This window comes from Quercus lobata, chromosome 11, assembly GCF_001633185.2.
Source record: "Quercus lobata isolate SW786 chromosome 11, ValleyOak3.0 Primary Assembly, whole genome shotgun sequence".
Classification (NCBI taxonomy): Eukaryota; Viridiplantae; Streptophyta; class Magnoliopsida; order Fagales; family Fagaceae; genus Quercus; species Quercus lobata.
In genome coordinates, this window is record NC_044914.1 from 39440600 (window position 1) to 39460470 (window position 19871).

Here is a 19871-nt window from a genome sequence, read left to right on the forward strand (position 1 = left end):
TTTTGGTCATTACCGTTACTCATTTAACAGAAATTGCTGATGTGGCAAATGGAGTCCACTGTTGACACATTAAATACTGACGTGACTAATAAAATAATATTAAAAATACCACGTCAGCTTATAAATTAAAAAAATTTATTTATTAATTTTAACTAAATAAAAAAATTAAAAAAAATTGTTTTAAAAAGAAATTAAATTAATTAAATTAAAAAAATATTTAAATTATATTCTTTCCAGTCATCATGAAGAACATGTTCATGTTCTTCCTCAAATAATACGTTTGGTTGCCGAGGAAATTAAAAAAATCAAGAACATGTTAACATGGATGAAGCTTAAGGTACCGTGGTAGTAGTGCTATTATGGGACACTAGTCTGGTACTGTAATTCACTAATGCATGAATATATAGAACATCAATAGTTATATGATTTGACAGTCGGCGTTTTTTACTAGGCTATGTACTACATACTGCTTTGGGTGAGTTTGGTTCAATTTTTTGTAAAAGTGCATAATGAAAAAGTGGAGTTTTCAAAAAGTGCATAATTGAAAAAGTGCATTTTCAAAAAGTTGAGTGTTTGGTAAAAGCTGTTAAAAAGTACTTTTTGAAAAAGTTGAGTGTTTGGCTAGCACTTATAAAAGTGACAGTTTGAGGGGTAAATTACCAAAAAGGACAATGTATATATAAGAGCATCTCCAGCAGGTTAGACAAATTTTTGTGCTGTTTGGACAATCAATAGTGACATTTATCTTTTGCCTATCCACTTTTTTAATTTTTATTTTGTAATCAAATTTATTCTTTTTTAATATTTATTTTTCTTTTTCTATTCATTCTTAACAATTATATTTTTCAACAAAAAGTGTTATATCCACAATATTTTTTGCAGTACTTTCACAGGAATCATAACAAAATCTTATATAAAAAGTTGTTACTAGTTCTAATTTGAACCAATTACTGAAATTATATTTTTACTCATCAATATTAGCTAATTACTTAAAATTTATTGTGAAAATATTGTGGTAATATTTTGAAATTGTGATTTCTAATACTTTTCCTTTTTTTTCCCTCTATACGTTACCTTTTCCTTTTTTGTTTTTTCTCTTGTATTTGATCCACCACACACGTGTACACTATTTTGTCCACATCCTCTCCTTTTTCCCACACCTCCACTTTCCAGAAGGCTCTCTCATTCTTTCATTCTTTCCTTTTTCCTTTTTCCTTTTCCGTTTGTTTCCAGAAGGCTCTCTGAATTCCAAAGCTCTTCGGCTCTCTCAATTTCTTCTCTGTCTCTCTCTCTCTCTTTTTTTTTTTCCACTTGATTTCCAAAAGATCTCCACTTCCGCTTCTTGACTTATATGAAGCAAATTGCTCGCGGACCTAAACTGAAAATTGAGAAGCCTCGCGACCTGAACTGAACACTATGGGTTCGGTCTTTCTTTGTCTTCATCTTCTTCTTCCTCTTCTTCTTCTTTCTTTCTGTCTTTCTATGTGTTTATGGTTGTTTGGTCATGGGTTTGTGCTATTTGATTTTTGTATTTTTGGATTGTGGTTTGTGTTTTGGGTAATGATTTTTCTGTGTTCTTTGGGTTGATTTCTCATGGGTATGGGTTGGTTATGATTTCTCTATTCTTTGGGTTGATTTCTCACGGAGAGGGCAGAGCAGAGAGACTTACGGAGAGGGCAGAGCAAAGCAGAGAGAAAAGATGGAGGCGTTGTGCAAAAGGAGAGCAGAGATGAGAGATGAGGGGCCTGAGAGAACTGAATAATTGATGGGTATTTCCGTAATTTTAATTTTGCAACGGTAACCCACCGAAAACGCGCATTGCGCGTTTTCATTTATGGACCCCTGAGGGTCCATAAAAATTTCCGCGTTTCTCCTTATTTTTGGTCTATGCCCAAAATGCAACTTTTATCGAAAAGTTGCGTTTTGGGCTTAACCAAACGCATATTTTGGTTTGGCTTTTTTCAAAAAGCCCTTTTTGGGTTCAAAATGTGGAAACAAACGGGCACTTTATCAGACAAAACAAAGAGGTCTTATCCGAAAAAGAAGAAGAAGACAAAATAAAACAGTGAGAGTTTCAGAACCCCTCGCATCAGGCGACTTGTGGAGGCACATTATCAGAGATTTAGTTAGATGTTATAGCATTTCCAACTTGGGAGCTAAACACAAAATCTTCTCTATTATAGAGAGTAAATTCACAAAATAAGTCTCCAATGAACTTTCTATATATGAAATTTTTTATGCTCATGAATAGTAGCTCATCAAGTTTGATGGGCTACTATTCATTCTTCAAATATTTTTTTTTCTATTATAATAATTAGGTATTGAATAAAAATTTTTGGAAGATGTGTAGTTGTTAAAAAAAGAATAAATAATGAATGAAGAAATAATATTTAAATGAGATAGAGAATGGGATAGATAATGTATTTGAAAAAGTGGGTAGCTAAAAGGTAAAAGTTATTGTTCATTCTCCAAACAGTACAAAAATTTGCCTAATCTGTTGGAGATGCTCTTATACTGCTATTTTTTTTTTTCTTTGTACTGATTTATTTTTCCTGGAGGTTATGAGGTGGGTACCGTAAATACCTTTTTCTTTCCTTTTTTTCTTAAAAAAATTTATTTTCAACTCTATCCTGAACCGCAAGAACTATCCACGGTTTACAAATTTGGATGGTTCAATCACGGTTCACTGATTTTTTTACATAGAACAGTTTTTTTGGAGTTTAAAAAACTATCAAAATTAACGGTTTTTAGTACTATTTATGATAGTGGGAACTATAAATAGTATCATAAAGTATAAAAAGTCTATAAATAATAAAATAAATAGACAAAAAAAAAATCTGCCCAATATAAACACAATCTAATATTTTATGGTTTTGTTTGGAATTTGTTTATTTTGTAGAAATTGAAATTTTTTTGCTAAAAATACTGTAAATAAAAGTAAAAATATTAATTAAAATAAATAATATTAAAAAGTACAGTAAGCTTGTAAATAGTAATAAAAATAAGTTAAATAGTGGAATAAATTGATAAAAATAATTTATTTTTGATTGATGGCCCGAAAATTCTGGGTCCGTTTGGATTGAACTTATTGTTGCTAAAACAGAAAACTGAAAACACTGTAGCAAAATAATTTTTAAATATGTAAATAGTATCGTGTGACCCATTTTTAATATTTTTTAGTATGTGAATTTGAATAGAAATTTTTGTCCCCTCTACAGTGAACCATGTGAGATTACTGTTTACGCAAGGAGGGAAAAAAAAAAAGTGGAAAATGTGAAACACAGAAACGCTGGACGGCAGACTCAGTTCCCCAACGCTCACTCTATATATAACCCAGTTACTCTCTTACCCGAAACAACAATTATACATTTCCAAATCCCCAACACCTGGTCAATCCCAGATCGCCCAACCATGTCTTCAAACTCTTCCTCATCTCCTTCCAAGCTCCAATCCTCTTCCAGTAATGGCTCTCCTTCAACAGACCTCCCTTTAAAGCCCATCCCAGGCAACTATGGCCTACCCTTTTTTGGTCCCATCAAAGATCGCCTTGACTACTTTTACCGCCAAGGAAAAGATACCTTCTTCCAAACCCGAATTCAAGAACACCAATCCACTGTCTTCCGAACCAACATGCCTCCAGGACCATTCATATCCTCCAACTCTAATGTCATTGCTCTCCTTGATGCTATCAGCTTTCCCATCCTCTTTGATACTTCCAAAGTCCAAAAACTAAACGTTTTTGTCGGCACTTACATGCCTTCCACAGCTCTCACCGGTGGTTACCGTGTTTGTGCTTATCTTGACCCTTCTGAACCCAAACATGCCCTTCTCAAGCGCTTGATTTTCTCTATTCTCGCTTCTCTTCACGATAAATTCATCCCACTTTTCAGAAACTGCTTGTCTGAGCTTTTCGTCAACCTTGAAGACCAATTCTCTGACAAAAGCAAAGTATACTTCAACACCATTAGTGACAAAATGTCTTTCGACTTTGTGTTTAGGCTCTTTTGTGATCAAAACCCTTCAGATACACGCCTTGGATCAAAGGGTTCGACAATGTCTGATAAATGGTTGTTTTTTCAACTTGCACCATTGATGGCACTAGGGTTACCAAAGTTGTTGAACTTTGTCGAAGATGTACTACTCCATACATTCCCATTACCAGCTTTTCTTGTTAAATCTGACTATAATAAGCTTTATAATGCTTTTTATGGGTCCATGGCTTCGATTTTGGACGAAGCTGAGCAAAGTGGAATTAAAAGAAATGAAGCTTGTCATAATTTAGTGTTCATGGCTGGTTTCAACACCTATGGTGGATTGAAAACTTTGCTTCCTGCTTTGATCAAGTGGGTTGGCTTAGCAGGAGAGAAGTTACACCGTGAGTTGTGTGATGAGATCAGGACCATTGTTAGAGCTGAAGGTGGGATCACTTTCTCTGCGTTGGAGAAGATGACTTTAACTAAGTCAGTGGTTTATGAAGCACTTAGGATTGAGCCTCCAGTTGCGTTCCAATACGCTAAGGCAAAGGACGATTTGGTGGTCCATAGCCATGATGCCGCTTTTGAGATCAAGAAAGGGGAAATGATCTTTGGATATCAGCCGTTAGCTACTAAAGATCCAAAGGTTTTTGAGGATCCTGAGGAGTTTGTGGGCCATAGGTTTGTGGGAGAGGGAGAGAAGCTTTTGAAATATGTTTATTGGTCTAATGGAAGGGAGATTGATGATCCTACGGTGGAGAATAAGCAGTGTCCGGCGAAGGATTTGGTGGTGTTGTTGTCTAGGGTGATGTTGGTGGAGCTTTTCCTCCGTTATGACACGTTTACGATTGAGGCTGGGACGTTGTTGTTGGGTTCATCAGCCACGTTCACTTCATTGACCAAAGCTACGAGCATTTGATTTTGGTCAAATGGGAGGGAGCTAAGCGATGGTCTTATTGGTGGAGAGTAAACAGTATCCAACAAAGGATCTAGTGATGCGGTTGTCTTATGTGTTTGGATTTTTACTTATTGGTGGAGAGTAAACAGTATCCAACAAAGTATCATTGGTGGAGCTTTACTTATGTGTTTGGATTTTTTTTGTTTTGTTTTTTACCGACTTATTTGTTGAAATTGGAAAAAATATTTAGAAAAAAAAAATTGTGTTAAAAAATTTGTATCTAGGGAAAATGTGAGGTTTAAAAACCATTTATTATATATGCAATCAGTTATTGTTTAAGGGACATGAGCGTGGAAATTTAACTTTTATATATATATATATATATATATAATAAAAAAAGTGTGGAAATTTAAAAATTGATTTCCCTTTCAAAATAACATGATAGTTGAGCACTTGAGCACCATTTGTTCAGAATGATAGTTGTGCTTGTCAAAAATAATATAATCGTATCTCAATTCTCAAGTTTGAAAATTTATTCTTGAGTATTGCTGTGAGTTTTAGATCCATTCAAAGGTCGTTAATTGGGTTGGTATTTTTATTTTATTTTAGGAGCATCTCGTAGATCGGTACTTTCTACTTGTTTGGGAAAAGCAACAATAGATCCCAAATTGGCTCATATAAATGGTGCAAAACTAAAAAAATGGGTGAAAAGTTTTTGGCTCACTAGGCTTCGATTTCCAGAAATGTTTTGTTATAAGATTAATTTTGATGGAGCTGTATTTGAAAAGGAAAATAGTGCGGAAGTGAGGTGGTAATAAGGAATGAAGCAGGTTTGGTCATGGCTTCCTTGTCTCAATAGATTCCTCCTCCTTATACAATCATTGAGATGGAGGCTCTAACAGCAAGACGAGCTCTTGAATTGGCTATGGAAATAGGTATTGATTCAGGATATTTTGGAAGGAGATTCTTAGATCCTCATAAAAGATTTGGAGAGTGGTAGCAGTTCACTAGCCAAGTTTGGCCATATTGCCAAAGATGTTTAGTACCTTGCATATGTTTTTACAGATATTAAATTTTCTCATGTATTGTAATATTGTCGCTTATTCACTCATTAGGTGAGCAGTTTTGTCTCCATATTTGTTAGTCAAGAGAGAAGATTTGTCATCAAACGTTAAAACTATATTTCAGACTAATTTGAACAACCATTCTTAATAAATGCACTGAATTTATTAAAAAAATAAAAAATTAACTTCAATTCCCGGCAAGAAAATGTCATCTATGCCATTTAATCAACTAACCAAATAAGTCATCTACTCATAATAAAGATATACGTTATGTTCGAGGTTGACTAATTTGAACAATCAAACTTAATAAATGCACTGAACTTATTAAAAAAATAAAATATTAACTTCAAATGTCATCTATGTCACTTAATCCAACTAACCAAATAAGTCGTCTACTCATAATAAAGTTATGTTGGAGGTTGAAATCTAAAGTTTTAAATATATTTGGAGCAAAATTTGGTCAGAAAATACTAAAGTACTAGTGTGCTACGTCATGGTTTTTTTATTATTGTAAATGGTGGGTGTATAGGTGACTTGTCAATGTAACCCATGAGAAGCAAACAAAGTGCTGACGTTAACATTCTCTTTAATCAATTGTGAAGAATTTTGTACTCTCTCCTCAATTTTCACGAGTTTTAATAACAACTGGAAAGGAAGTGGCTGCTATTCTGTATACTATGAATACTATTATTTTCTCCAGCCCATTCCCTCCCCAACCTCTGTCAGCTGGTACCCTTTTTTAAACCAACGTGCTATAATTTGTCAAGATATCATGTCTTGAACATTCTCAAAAAAAAAAAGATATCATGTCTAGAAGGGTTTCGTTTAAATTGTCAAACTCTCAGGTCTTATTAGATGCAATGTACTGGAGTCCACTGACGTACATCAATCAGGGAGAGACTTTTACTTTTATTTATCTTCATTTTTATAATTAATCACATGATAACAATGCTCAAAAAATATTTCTAAAGACACGTTCACTTTCATAAATTAAATAGCTTACTTGTATGATTGTAAATAATCAATATTTATTGTCTATTACTGATTTATGAGAATCATTATTTTTTATCAATCATTCATAATCGCACAAATTAATAAATTGTGAAATTGAATATGAGAATAATTATGATTGTGTATTGTTGATACTACAAATACACAACAAATCGGGAAATTGAAAGGGGGGTGGGGGTGGTACCGTGACAAATTATGATTTGTAATACATGACTATCGTAAGGTATCACTAGTGACATTTTCTCACTACACAGTTGTGAACAGGGATGGACCCAATAAGGGGCAGGGGGGGCAAAAAAAAAAAAAAAACCATTGCTTTGAAAAAATTTAGTATATTGGAAGACTCATATTTTGGAGTTTATAGTTGGCCCCTCTCAAATTTTTGGATTGGTCCAAATAGACCTGATGGGAGTGACGAGATTACGTCCCCTAGACAAAGTCAACACTCATGACGAGGTCATCCTGAATGACGAAGAAACTAGTCATCACTGATGAAGACAGGAAAATCATTCAATATAGCCAGCCAGTGACTTGGGCAGTTACGAAACCAGCCAGACAGACCGTTGGGAGCCTATTAAAAGCCCCATTATTGGGCTGGAGGCGTTACTAAGAAAGGCATTAACATCACAACGGCTAGCAACCAAAACTACATATATAAAACCCTCACATTGTCAACAGAAGGTACATATACACACTCTAAAAAAAAACACCTATTATTGTCTTGCTCATCCATTTCATTTCATAAAGTGCTTTTCTGTTCTAACTTTGGCACCAGAGGCGTTGTGGCAGGCACCACACTGGTGACCATCTTAGAGGATACATTCGCGCTGACAGAAGGTTCCATCTGCCCATCTCGACTAACGAATTCACGCTTCATCAGTTTGGTGCCGTCTGTGGGGAACGACATTTTCAAATTCATATTTGAGAACATAGTTTCCATCAACCCTCTACATTCAGATGGAACCCAATCTAGATTCTGCAGCCTTGGCCCAGCAAGTTCAAGCTCTTGCGGCCACCATTGAAGAACTCACCAAGCAAAACCAGGAAATGAAGCTACGACTCCAGCAGGTCCAACAGGCTCAACAGGAAGAGAATCGGTCCAAAGATAACCTGGAGGGAGAAGGGAATAGCCACAGGAGGAATACCCATCAGAGGCCAGCTACTCCGGATGAGCAGAATTTAGATCTCCTTCGAGAAATGAGGAAGGAGATGGACGAACTGAGAAGCGCCATTAAGAAGAAGACGGATCGAAGCGTAGACAGAATGGTAAGGGCCACGGATTCGCCTTTCACCACGACGGTACTTGAATGCCCTATACTGTCGAAATTTTACCTACCTCAACTCGAGCCGTTCAACGGACTCAAAGACCCTCAGGATCACCTTAATACCTTCAAGACGACTCTAGGTCTTTAACAGCCATCTGACGAGATACTGTGTCGTTCCTTTCCCACCACTCTCAAAGGAGCTACAAGGGAATGGTTCACAAAGTTGCCGACTTCATCCGTAGACAACTTCGAGCAGTTGAGCAATGCCTTCTTGCGTCATTTCATAGGGGGGGCAACGTCCAAAGAGGCCGGCAGACCACTTACTCATCATCAGACATGGAGAGAAGGAAACTTTGAGGTCGTACGTAAAACGCTTCACCCGGGAGACTCTGGAGGTGGACGAAGCTGATGACAAGGTGCAGCTGACAACCTTCAAAGCGGGACTAAGATCCAGAGATCTCGTGGCCTCCCTTGCAAAGAATCCACCAAAGACGATGGTAGAAATGCTCTTGAAGACACAGAAGTACATGAATGCTGAAGATGCTTTAGCAGCCATATAGGATGTAGAGAAGCCAGGAGACAAGGCAAAGAAAGAAGACGACCGTAGGGGTCAAACGAGAGAGCGCCCAGATCGTCAGAACAATGACGGGAATAGGAGGAAATATGATAAAGGTCCTCAGACGGTAGGTCCTTAGACGGTAAGATTTACTCCTTTGGTTATGCCTGTTGACAAAATTTTAACGCAGATCAAGGACGAGCATTATCTCAAATGGCCAAGACCATTGCACTTATCCCCCAATGTCCGTGACAAGAACAAGTACTGCCGATTCCACAAAGATCACGGCCACAACACGGAAGATTGTAGAGACCTAAAGGAGCAGCTAGAGGAGTTGATACGGAAAGGGAAATTATAGAAATATGTGAAGAAGGGAGAATATAGTAAGTTCAGGGATGGTAATAAGAACCAGTATAGGTCCTCTTCCCGGGATGACGACCGCCCATCCCAACCTCCGCAGGATGTGATCAGGGAGATAAAGACGATTATAGGAGGCCCATTCTCAGGAGGATCATTTAAATCCCTCAAGAAAGCATACTAGAGGTAGGTAAATAGTGTCCATACCATAACTCCGTCTAAGCAACGACGAACAGACCATGACATGTCCTTCAATGAAGGAGATACTAGGGGAGTGAAGCAACCCCACAATGATCCTTTGGTCATAATGCTGAATATAGAGGGATTTAATACCAAGAGGATCCTCGTGGACAACGGTAGCTTCGCAGACATTATCTACCTCCCTGCCTTCCAACAGCTGAGGCTAGATCCAAGAAGACTGCGCCCATTTGACTCTCCCCTCGTCAGCTTCAGTGAAGACAGGGTATACTCCAAGGGCATAGTGACGTTGATAGTGACGTTCGAGGCCTACCCGGTGCAGTTGACTCGCCAGTTAGACTTCCTAGTGGTGGATTGCCCCTCATCCTACAATGTCATCATTGGCAGGCCTATGCTCAACAAATGGAAAGCGGCCACGTCCACCTATTGTTTGAAGGTGAAATTCTCAACAGATAATGGTGTTGGCGAAGTAAAAGGAGATCAAGTCTTGGCTAGAGAGTGTTATCAAGCCGTCCTGACTGCAAAGGAGAACCATACGTGGATGATCAAAGAGAAGGAAGAAGACAAAATGGAAGCCCTGGAAATAGTGGAACTGGCTGAAGGAGAAGCGAACAAAATGACAAAGATAGGGACGACACTAAGCCCTGAGATGAGAACAAGACTTATCCAATTCCTTAAAGAGAATATAGATGTCTTCACATGGAGCCACGAGGACTTGCCGGGCATAGCTCCAGAAGTCATCCAACATAAGTTGAATGTGGATCCGGAGTGGAAACCCGTCCAGCAAAGGCGAAGAGTCTTTGCCCCAGAACGAGTTCAAGCAATTACAGATGAAGTTACCAAACTATTGGCGGTAGGGTTCATCTGGGAAGTGTACTATCCAGAATGGCTTACAAATGTCGTGCTAGTGAAGAAAGCAAGTGGAAAATGGAGGATGTGTGTAGACTTCACAGACCTGAACAAGGCATGCCCAAAGGACAGCTTCCTTCTACTGAGAATAGACCAACTTGTGGACTCTACAGCTGGGCATAAGTTACTAACGTTCATGGACGCTTTCTCGGGATATAACCAAATAAGGATGGCTAAGGAAGACCAGGAGAAGACTGCCTTCATCACGAGTCAAGGACTTTATTGTTACAAGGTAATGCCTTTTAGATTAAATAATGCCGGAGCTACATATCAAAGGCTGGTGAACAAAATGTTCGGCCAACAGATCGAAAGGAACATGGAAGTATACGTGGACGATATGCTCGTTAAGAGTAAGGAAGAGCTCACACATCTGGACGACCTGAAGGAGACGTTTTCCACCCTCAAAAAATACCAGATGAGGTTGAATCCAAGTAAGTGTGTTTTTGGGGTAGTTTCAGGAAAATTCCTGGGATTCATGGTGTCCTAAAGAGGAATAGAAGCAAACCCAGAGTAAGTGCGAGCCATAATCAACATGGCGTCACCCAGGACCGTCAAGGAAGTTCATAAACTCATATGAAGGATAGCAGCTTTAAACAGGTTCTTCTCCAGAGCTACAGACAAGTGCCTACCCTTTTTCAAGACCTTGAAGCAGGCTTTTGCCTGGACCGACGAATGTGAAGCAGCGTTCCAGGAACTAAAGCTTTACCTGAGTAGTCCACTCCTCTTAAGCCCATCCAAAGAAGGGGAAGACCTATACTTATACCTGGCAATGTCAGCTTCAGCAGTAAGTCCAGTCTTGATTAGAGAAGAAGGCATGAAGTAGCTCCCAGTTTACTACGTCAGCCAAGCCTTCCAAGGGGTTGAGTCCAGGTATCCACGAATTGAAAAGATCGCGTTTGCATTAATAGTAGCCTCGCGTAAGCTAAGGCAATACTTTCAGGCAAACCCCATCCTCGTAATGACGGACCAACCGATCAAGAAATCAATGAACAAACCTGAGGCAGCCGGAAGAATGGTCCAGTGGGCGATTGAACTTAGTCAATCTGACATCAAGTACCATCCCAGAACAGCAATCAAGGCGTAAGCTCTGGCGGACTTCATCGCAGAGTTCACCTTTCCGGACGAAGACAGCCTTATCGACGGAGTTGAAAGATGGACGATACAAACTGATGGTTTGTCAGTCCAAAGGAGGGGGGGAGTAGGGGTCATCATAACCACCCCCGACGAAGAGATGCTCAAGTATGGGGTTCAACTGAAATTTTCGGCTACCAACAATGAAGCTGAATACGAGGGGATACTGACGAGATTGAGGCTTGGAAAGGCACTTGGAGCTAAGAACCTGTTAATCCAAAATGATTCAAAGCTAGTGATCGGTTAAATCAGAGGGGAGTACGAAGCGAAGGAAGAGAGGATGCAGAAATACCTCAAGCTGACGAAACATCTGACTCAGGAGTTCGATACAGTGGAGTTCATGCAGATCCCAAGAAGTCAGAATATGAGGGCAGACGAAGTCTCGAAGCTAGCGTCATCAGAAAAAGGGGAGATTAGCATGGATTTGGTGATGGAAGTCCAGAAACACCCCAGCATTGAAGAGGTCCCAACATTTACCATCCAGAGCGTAAACAGCTGGATGACACCCATAATGTCTTTCCTCCAGGACGGGCACCTCACTCAGAACACAGAAGAAGCTAAAAGGATCAAGAAGAGGGCGGCTAGGTTCACAATCCTTAATGACACCTTATACAAGTGAGGCTTTTCCATGCCTTACTTGAAATGTGTCGACGAAGAAGAAACTAGATACATACTGGAAGAAATCCATGAAGGAGTTTGCGGCGACCACGTCGACCCCAGATCCCTGGTAAATAAGGTAGTACGAACAGGTTATTTCTGGCTGACTATGTAGGTGGACGCTGTTGAAATCGTCAAGAGGTTCGACAAGTGCCAGCGATACGGGAATGTACAACGGCTTCCAGCAGAGAGACTGACGACGATGGCCTCCCCATGGCCATTTGCACAATGGGGGATCAACATCGTTGGCCCACTACTCCAAGATAAAGGTCAAGTAAAATTCCTACTAGTTGCTATTGATTACTTCACAAAATGGGTTGAAACAGAGGCTCTAGCAACAATCACCGAGGCAAGAATTCGGAGCTTTATGTGGAAGAATATAATCTGCAGGATTCCCTTGACGATTATATCAGATAATGGGAGGCAGTTCGACAACTAAGGCTTCAGAGATTTCTGTTCAAACTTTAGAATCAAGAATCAGTTCTCGTCCCCGGGGCATCCCCAGGCAAACGGACAGACGGAAGTAACGAATCGAACACTGCTCAAGACTATGAAAACCAAGCTGGACAATGTGAAGGGTGCCTGGCCATAAGAATTACCTAATGTCCTGTGGGCTTACAGAACCATGGCAAGAACTCCAACAGGAGAGACCCCCTTCAAGCTTACCTATGGCACTGAAGTAGTAATCCCGGTTGAAGTAGGAGTAACAAGCGTCAGACGAGGGACGTTCAACGAAGAGTGTAATGACGATGAACTGCGACTCAACCTGGACTGTCTGGACGAAGTAAGAGACAAAGCCTCCAGCAAGATGACGAAATACCAGCTGAAGATGGCTGAATACTACAATAAAAAGGTTAAACTCAGACGACTGGACATAGGAGACCTCGTCCTGCGCAAGACCACCCTAGCAACTAAAGACCCTACCCAAGGAAAGCTGGGTCCCACATGGGAAGGGCCTTACCGAGTCATTCACTACTCAAGACAAGGCAGTTACCACCTGGAAACCATGGACGGACAAAGACTCCCTCGACCATAGAACATTGAGCATTTAAAGAAGTACCACCAGTAGATGTAACAAACAAATATACTCATTCTTGAAATTAATAAAAGAGTTATTCATCTAATGTCTTTATATAAGCAGGTCTAGTCAATCGCACGACATGCAATGACCAAGTAACAAGATTCCACATTGACGAATGTAAGTTACTAATGATATCTACAATGGGTGAAGGCCACAGAATGGCTAAGTAACAACATTCCGCCTTGACGGATGTAAGTTACTAACGAAGCCATAGGCATAACAAAACCCCTTAAATGGATATAGGCCAAGTAACAAGATTCCGCATTAACGGATGTAAGTTACTGACGAATCCATAAACCTAACAAAACCCCTTAAATAGGTATAGGCCAAGTAACAAGATTCCGCCTTGACGAATGTAAGTTACTAGAGAAGCCACAAGCATGACGAAATCCCTTGAAAGGGCTAAGTAAACAAGATTCTGCCTTGATGGATGTAAGTTACTGACGCAGGCATAATCTTTTGGCGAGCACAAGTACCGACAAATCCACGTAAAAAAAAAAAAAAAAGGAAAAAGAAAAAGGGACAAGAACCTTGCAATAAATCAAAATAAAACTCAAGTTGTACTGAAACCTCTCTATAGGATGGTGAGTTCCAGACTAAGTATCAAATCAGTGACGAAAAGAGGGAAAGGGTCATAGTTAAAAGTTTTGCTAAGGGCGAGATACGGATGAACTCAAAACACCACAAACATGTCAGGTGCCAACAAAGTACATCATATAAGCAGGTAAGTGTGAAATCATAAAGTCAATTAAAACCCAAAAACATCGGGCAATTATCCTTGTTCTTTCTAAAGACCCATAAACACTGGGCCAAGAAACATTGTTCCCAAAATAAATGAAAAAAAAAAAAAAACTGCTAACAAAAAGCCCAAAACATAACGAGCACACACAACAAATAAAATTTTCCACAAGTGACAGGTCCGGGTGTCAGTGGGAGTGTCACCAGAAGGATCGTCACTAGCAGGAACGTCACCAGATGGGGCGGTATCACCAGGAGTCTTCTCAGGGGCATCACCTTCAGGGGCCGAAGACTGGGCAGCCTTGTCCATCGCCATCTCTTGATCCACCACTTCAAGGTCTAGGCTTGGCAGGTCAACTCCAGTAGGATGCTTGACGAGGTACCTCCGTAGAAACTCGAAACCCTTGAAATACCAACTGAAGAGCACTGTGGAGTACTCCTCAGTTTGCTGGAAGGCTTCGACGGACCTAGCAGCAATGGTTTTGAGCTTTTCTTTGGCCGCCTGAAGCTGGTCGTCCTTCTCCAAGTTTAGCTGACGCTCAACCCTAAGATCGGCATTCAAGGCCTTGACGTTTTCCTTCAAAGTGGCAGCTTCGTCCATTGAATCGATAAGCTCCTTCTTCAACGTGGAGTTCTCCTTCTCCAAAACCTCCATCCTGGATGCCAGAGACACCACCTTAGCCTCTTGAGTAAGACACTCTGAAGCAAGGTGAAGACTCTCCCCCAACACCTGGTGAAGGAAACTAAGTCCGTTAGTAAAAAAAAAAAAAAAAAATAGAAGGGGAACAAAGAAAATGCAGAAGTATTTTACCTGGACGATCCTGTGCACGTGCTGACTCGCAATTGCGTTGAGTGGCACCCCGGAAAAGACCTTGAGGTCCTCAGCATTCACAACACCATGTGCCCGCTCCACGGCCATACCCTTGTCATCCCAAACGGATGAACCAACTCTCTCCTTTTCCCTCTCCTTACCCGACACTCGTTGCCTTTTGGAGGAAGGGGTAGGGATCTCCTCAACCGAGGTAGCCAGAGAAGCCGTCCGTACGTTCTTAACTCCAGAGACGATGGGAGTGGGGTCGGTAGCTGAGAGAATGGACAGACCCTTCCCCGTGATGCGGACCACCTTCTTCCCAATATTCACCAAAGGCTCGTCCTTCTTGGACCTCATCTTGGCGTACATGTCCTTATTAAACCTGGTCGTCATCTCTACAAAAAAAAAAAAAAAAAAAAAAAAAAAAACCTTAGAGATCCAAGTACACACGAGAAAATCAATACTGACAAAGTCAATACTTACTCTTTTTTTCCTCAATGTCGATGTTGCGCAAGATGTTGGGAGATGGGTCCGGGCCTAAGCAATAGAATGCAAGCGTCTGTGGGTCTACAAGGTCCTCCCAACTTTCAATCGAATTGGCGTATTCTATCGCCTTTTCAACACGACCTTGGTATTTGCTTTTTAACTTGGGACGTCTTTTAACTGCCAAAGAAAGGACCAAAGGGGTTAGAGACGACAACATAAGCAAAATGAAGATTAACAAAAGGGGAGAAATATTAACGCACCTAAGTTTGGGGTTCCCCACCGACGGAGCAACCTTGGGATATCAACCCAAGCCTCGCTAGGAGGGGTCCCAAAATCGTCCCCGGACATGAAAAAGAAACGGGACTTCCAATACATGAATAACGAGGCTAAACCCTTGATGATCCTAGTCCTCCTCGCCTAAGGGACTAGCTCATAATATCCATACTCTTTTGACTCTTTTAGATGGTAAAGGTAGATGAGCTCACTCACCTTGATCATATCCTCGTTAGCAGCCAACCATATCTCCATACAGTTGATTACTATCCTCCATGAATTAGGCATAAGTTGTCCGGGAGCAATACCAAAGTAACCTAAAAGCTCCATCACCAACAGATGGATAGGTAGCCTAAGCCCACAAGTGAAAGCAGCCTCATAGAAGCATACCTCACCAGGGAAGAAGTGGTAGGCCCGATCCTCACTACCGGGCCGACAAACACGAACCCACTCAAGAAACTGAAATCTATCCTTGAACTTAGCCACAGTATCAGCGTCTAGCCCACACGCCTCCCCAAGGGCATAAAATGCCCTAACTGGACGAGGGGCGGAGACGGCCGTATCACCCTCCACTGGGCCTTCGCTGGATGACAACCCAGTTTCAAGTTCGCTAGATCTCACCTGCAACATCCTCTTCGTTTCACCCTCAAACCAAGCAAGTGATTGGCCTAGTATTGGGGATAGCTCCCCTAAAACTACACTCAACCCACAACCTTCAAAAATAAAGTCCCCAACCAAAGGGAGAAAGTCACCGGAAATGCCCAAAGCCACCCCTAAGCGAGCAAAAAAGAAAGAGACCGAGGGGCAAGCTACCCTAACCTCAGAAGAACTGACCATGAAAAGGGGAATAAAATCCTAAAAGCCCGAAAATCAAACACAACAACAACAAAAGCAAAGGGCAAAGGAAAAATCAGGAACTCATAAAAATATTATGAAGGAAAGGGGAACAGAAGAGGAAGAAAAGAGGAGCGTACCTTGAAGAATAAACGATTGAAGCCAGGAAAATTCAAAGAAAAACGTCGTCGGAGCAGGGTCAGAACGGTCGCAGGAATAAACGGGAAAAATAAAACTCAGAGCAAATGATTAAAGTGAAGGAAAAGAAAGTTTTGAAACCAAGACCCAAGGAAACTAAAAAATAGCAAAAAACCCAAGGGTTATGCCATTAACGCCCTCGATCAGCACGCGCCACGTGGCCACATTGCGTGTTGCGCCGCCACTACGCATTAAATTCGAAGCATAACCCCAAGAGTCACAGATAGCTCAGGAAAGCTTTTCATCTTCTATGGTCCTCATGGCATGTCACAGGCGACCACAGAACCTGGGGGGCAACTGATGGGAGTGACGAGATTACGTCCCCTAGACGAAGTCAACACTCATGACGAGGTCATCTTGAATGACGAAGAAACTAGTCATCACTGACGAGGACAGGAAAATCATTCAATATAGACAGCCAGTGACTTGGGCAGTTACGAAACCAGCCAAGCAGACCGTTGGGAACCTATTAAAAGCCCCATTATTGGGCGGGAGGCATTAACATCACAACGGCTAGCAACCAAAACCACATATATAAAGCCCTCACATTGTCAACAGAAGGTACATATACACACTTAAAAAAAAAAAAACACCTATTATTGTCTTGCTCATCCATTTCATTTCACAAAGTGCTTTTTTGTTCTAACTTTGGCATTTGAGGCGTTGTGGCAGACACCACACCGATGACCATCTTAGAGGATACATTCGCGCTGACAGGAGGTTCCATCTGCCCATCTCGACTGACGAATTCACGCTTCATCAAGACCGAAAGAAACTAATCACCTAACTTTTTCTTTGGGCCTGTGGCCCCTCCATAGTCTAAAAACAACACAACAAAAAATCCACAAATCACCAATATCATAATTCAATAATTCATAACCAAAAAAATCTCATAGAAAAAAAAATTCCCTTACGGGGGTGACAATAATTTATATGACTTTTTAATTGATTTATAAATAATGGGAAAGTCAATTAAAATATTTAAATTTTTTTCAAAAGATAAAATGCAAAATTCTTTTAGAAGCCAATATTAATGATGTAGCATTGCCAACTCTTAATATTAATATCCCAATTTTTTAAAATCCTCAAACAAAGTTTTGAAAACTTCATTAGTGTGATTTTTAGTTGCATCCAAAAGTATGAGTTTATCATATTGGTGAGTTGGTCAATGTGATAAAATCAACATTTTTATTCCAATTACCCAAAATCTGGAGATCTGAAGTCCTCTTCTTTTTTTATTCTTCTTCTTTGAAAAGGTTAGAATATCATATTGTAACTTTCAATTTTTTTGGTTCATATTATTTCCTTCTTGACTTAAATATTTATTGTAATAAAATGCAATTGTTTTGCCTACCATGATTTTTTTTTTTAATAAACCATGTCACTTGAAATTTTTTTGGTTCATGCTTTGGTCCCCCCAGGTTCAAATCCTAGTTCCGTCCCTGATTGTGAAGTTGATAGTCTCCTAACTGGGAAGAAATGTGTGTATGCACTATGCAAGACTTCATAAACGCGTCCTACTCCTATCTCAAAACAGTTCGCAAATTGCATACCTTTCCAAGACTTCAATTATAATGTTTCCTTGTAAAAACTAAAAGGATTATAAAGAATATGTTTCACATGGGTTTAAACTTTAAAGCTCATTTATTATAAGACAGTAGCAAATTTAGCACGTAACTTTTTTAATGCTTGTTTGAATTGTACAGATTTTAATTTCCCACCATCATTGTATTGTATAAGGACGAAAGTAGAAGCGTAGGTCATAGCATTATCTCATTCTCCAGCCACCTTTGTTGAAGGTCAGGTGAGACTTCTAAAATTCTAGCCTAAACACAATTCAAGATCATAAATTAGGGCTTTGTAATAATTGGATTAGATTACTTTTTTTTTTAAGAAGGAAGATTATAATTAATGGATAGATATAAATAATATTCATCATCATATAGAGATTATTTGAGTAATTAATATAACATATAGAGATACACTTATAGAGATACACTTAACCTAAAAGGACTAAGCCTTATGTGTATGTACTCAATTATGTTATATTAACTACTCATTCTTCTCATTATTATTCAATATGAGACTTCACTCACACATATATACCTAATAGAAGGTGTGGAAAAGTACTTTTGTTTTTGTTTTTTTATAAGTGTATGGATGAGTAGAGATTATAATTAATAGAAAAAGTCGGGTAACACCAAAAGTGTCACTTGATGTGTTTCAATTAGGTGAGTTTGTAAGAGAGTACATGAAAAATTTGGTGTGAACTCGTATTAAAAAGGGAAGTATGAATCTCTATTTACAAATATTAAGTGGGCAAATTCAAGTACAATTCTAATTTGAACTCAAGTCAAAGTCCGAAGAGTCTAGAATGACAGAAAAGATTAATATAAGTATAAGATAAGAAAAATAGCTCTCCTCGAACCGATCCGAGGATTAGTCTCTTGCATGTAAGGTTTGAGTATTACACCAAATAATGCATTGTACACATTCTCTTTTTTCTAATTTTTTCCCCCAACTCCAGATCCCCATTTTTAGGAGACCCTCTCCTTTTATACCCTCTTCTTCATATCATAACCCTCCATCTGTATGCCTCCATGCTTTTCTAAGGACACTTGTCCCATCAACAGTTTGCTGAAGGTGGTGGAAAGGGCTACTAGCTGTGAAGATATTGTTCATGGGTCATTTCCTCATTAAATACTGCTGATAAGGTTGTTCTAGGATATTTAATACGAAGGGGGAAGGTAAACTTTTCCAGGAAGCTTCCTCCCACTGTCATTGCCCCCCTCATGGTCCTTTCTCTTCCACATGGGTTTCCATGAAACGCTACACGATATTCCCTCCCATGCTCGGGTCAGTGAAGTCCTTGGGGCTAATACATTTCTACAAGCGTGTTTGTGCGAATAATTCATGTTTTAATCATCTTTGGTCCTCGGACCCCACACATTAGCCCCCAAAAATCTTGCTACTAAGAATTGCTCTAAGAGGAAGGTTTTAGTAATAATGGGAAAGATAGTACGTGCCATCTGCGTTCCCACGTGAAAACGTTGTTTCACTTGTCTTCTGCACGTTTCTAATGCTTCGGTATCCATGATTTTGCAGTTATTATTCTAGGCGGTTGCTTGTCCCCCAACGTTCTATGGTGCGATGGTGATCCTACGGTCCCTATTTTCTGTAATTTATGAGCGGGAAATTTACTGCTATTTTTTTAACCCCTATATAAGAAGGTGATGGGAGCAACTTTTTTCCATTTACTTGTTCCTTACAATTTTTCGTCGAAGCACCAATCCAAGGAAACCACTTTTAGTGCTCGTAAGTGCATTTGGTTCTTCATCTCGTACTATATAAAGAAAACTTTCTTCTATCTCCCTTTTAATTTTTAACCCTATAGGAACACATCGGTAGATTTGCTAGACTAGTTGATACC

General features: G+C 39.8%; 1 protein-coding gene across 1 annotated transcript; it reads left to right on the forward strand.

Annotated features, from left to right (window-relative positions):
• The first annotated feature begins 3378 nt into the window (after nucleotides 1–3378).
• On the forward strand, nucleotides 3379–5211 carry LOC115968961 (allene oxide synthase 3-like). The gene has a single exon (XM_031088506.1). It carries the CDS (start codon nucleotides 3412–3414, stop codon nucleotides 4891–4893), a length of 1482 nt encoding a protein of 493 aa, XP_030944366.1. The 5' UTR covers nucleotides 3379–3411; the 3' UTR covers nucleotides 4894–5211.
• The last annotated feature ends 14660 nt before the right edge of the window (nucleotides 5212–19871 follow it).

What these genes read in the sequence shown, in the direction of transcription:
- LOC115968961 (XM_031088506.1), top strand. Translation starts at nt 3,412, where the DNA reads ATGTCTTCAAACTCTTCCTCATCTCCTTCCAAGCTCCAATCCTCTTCC.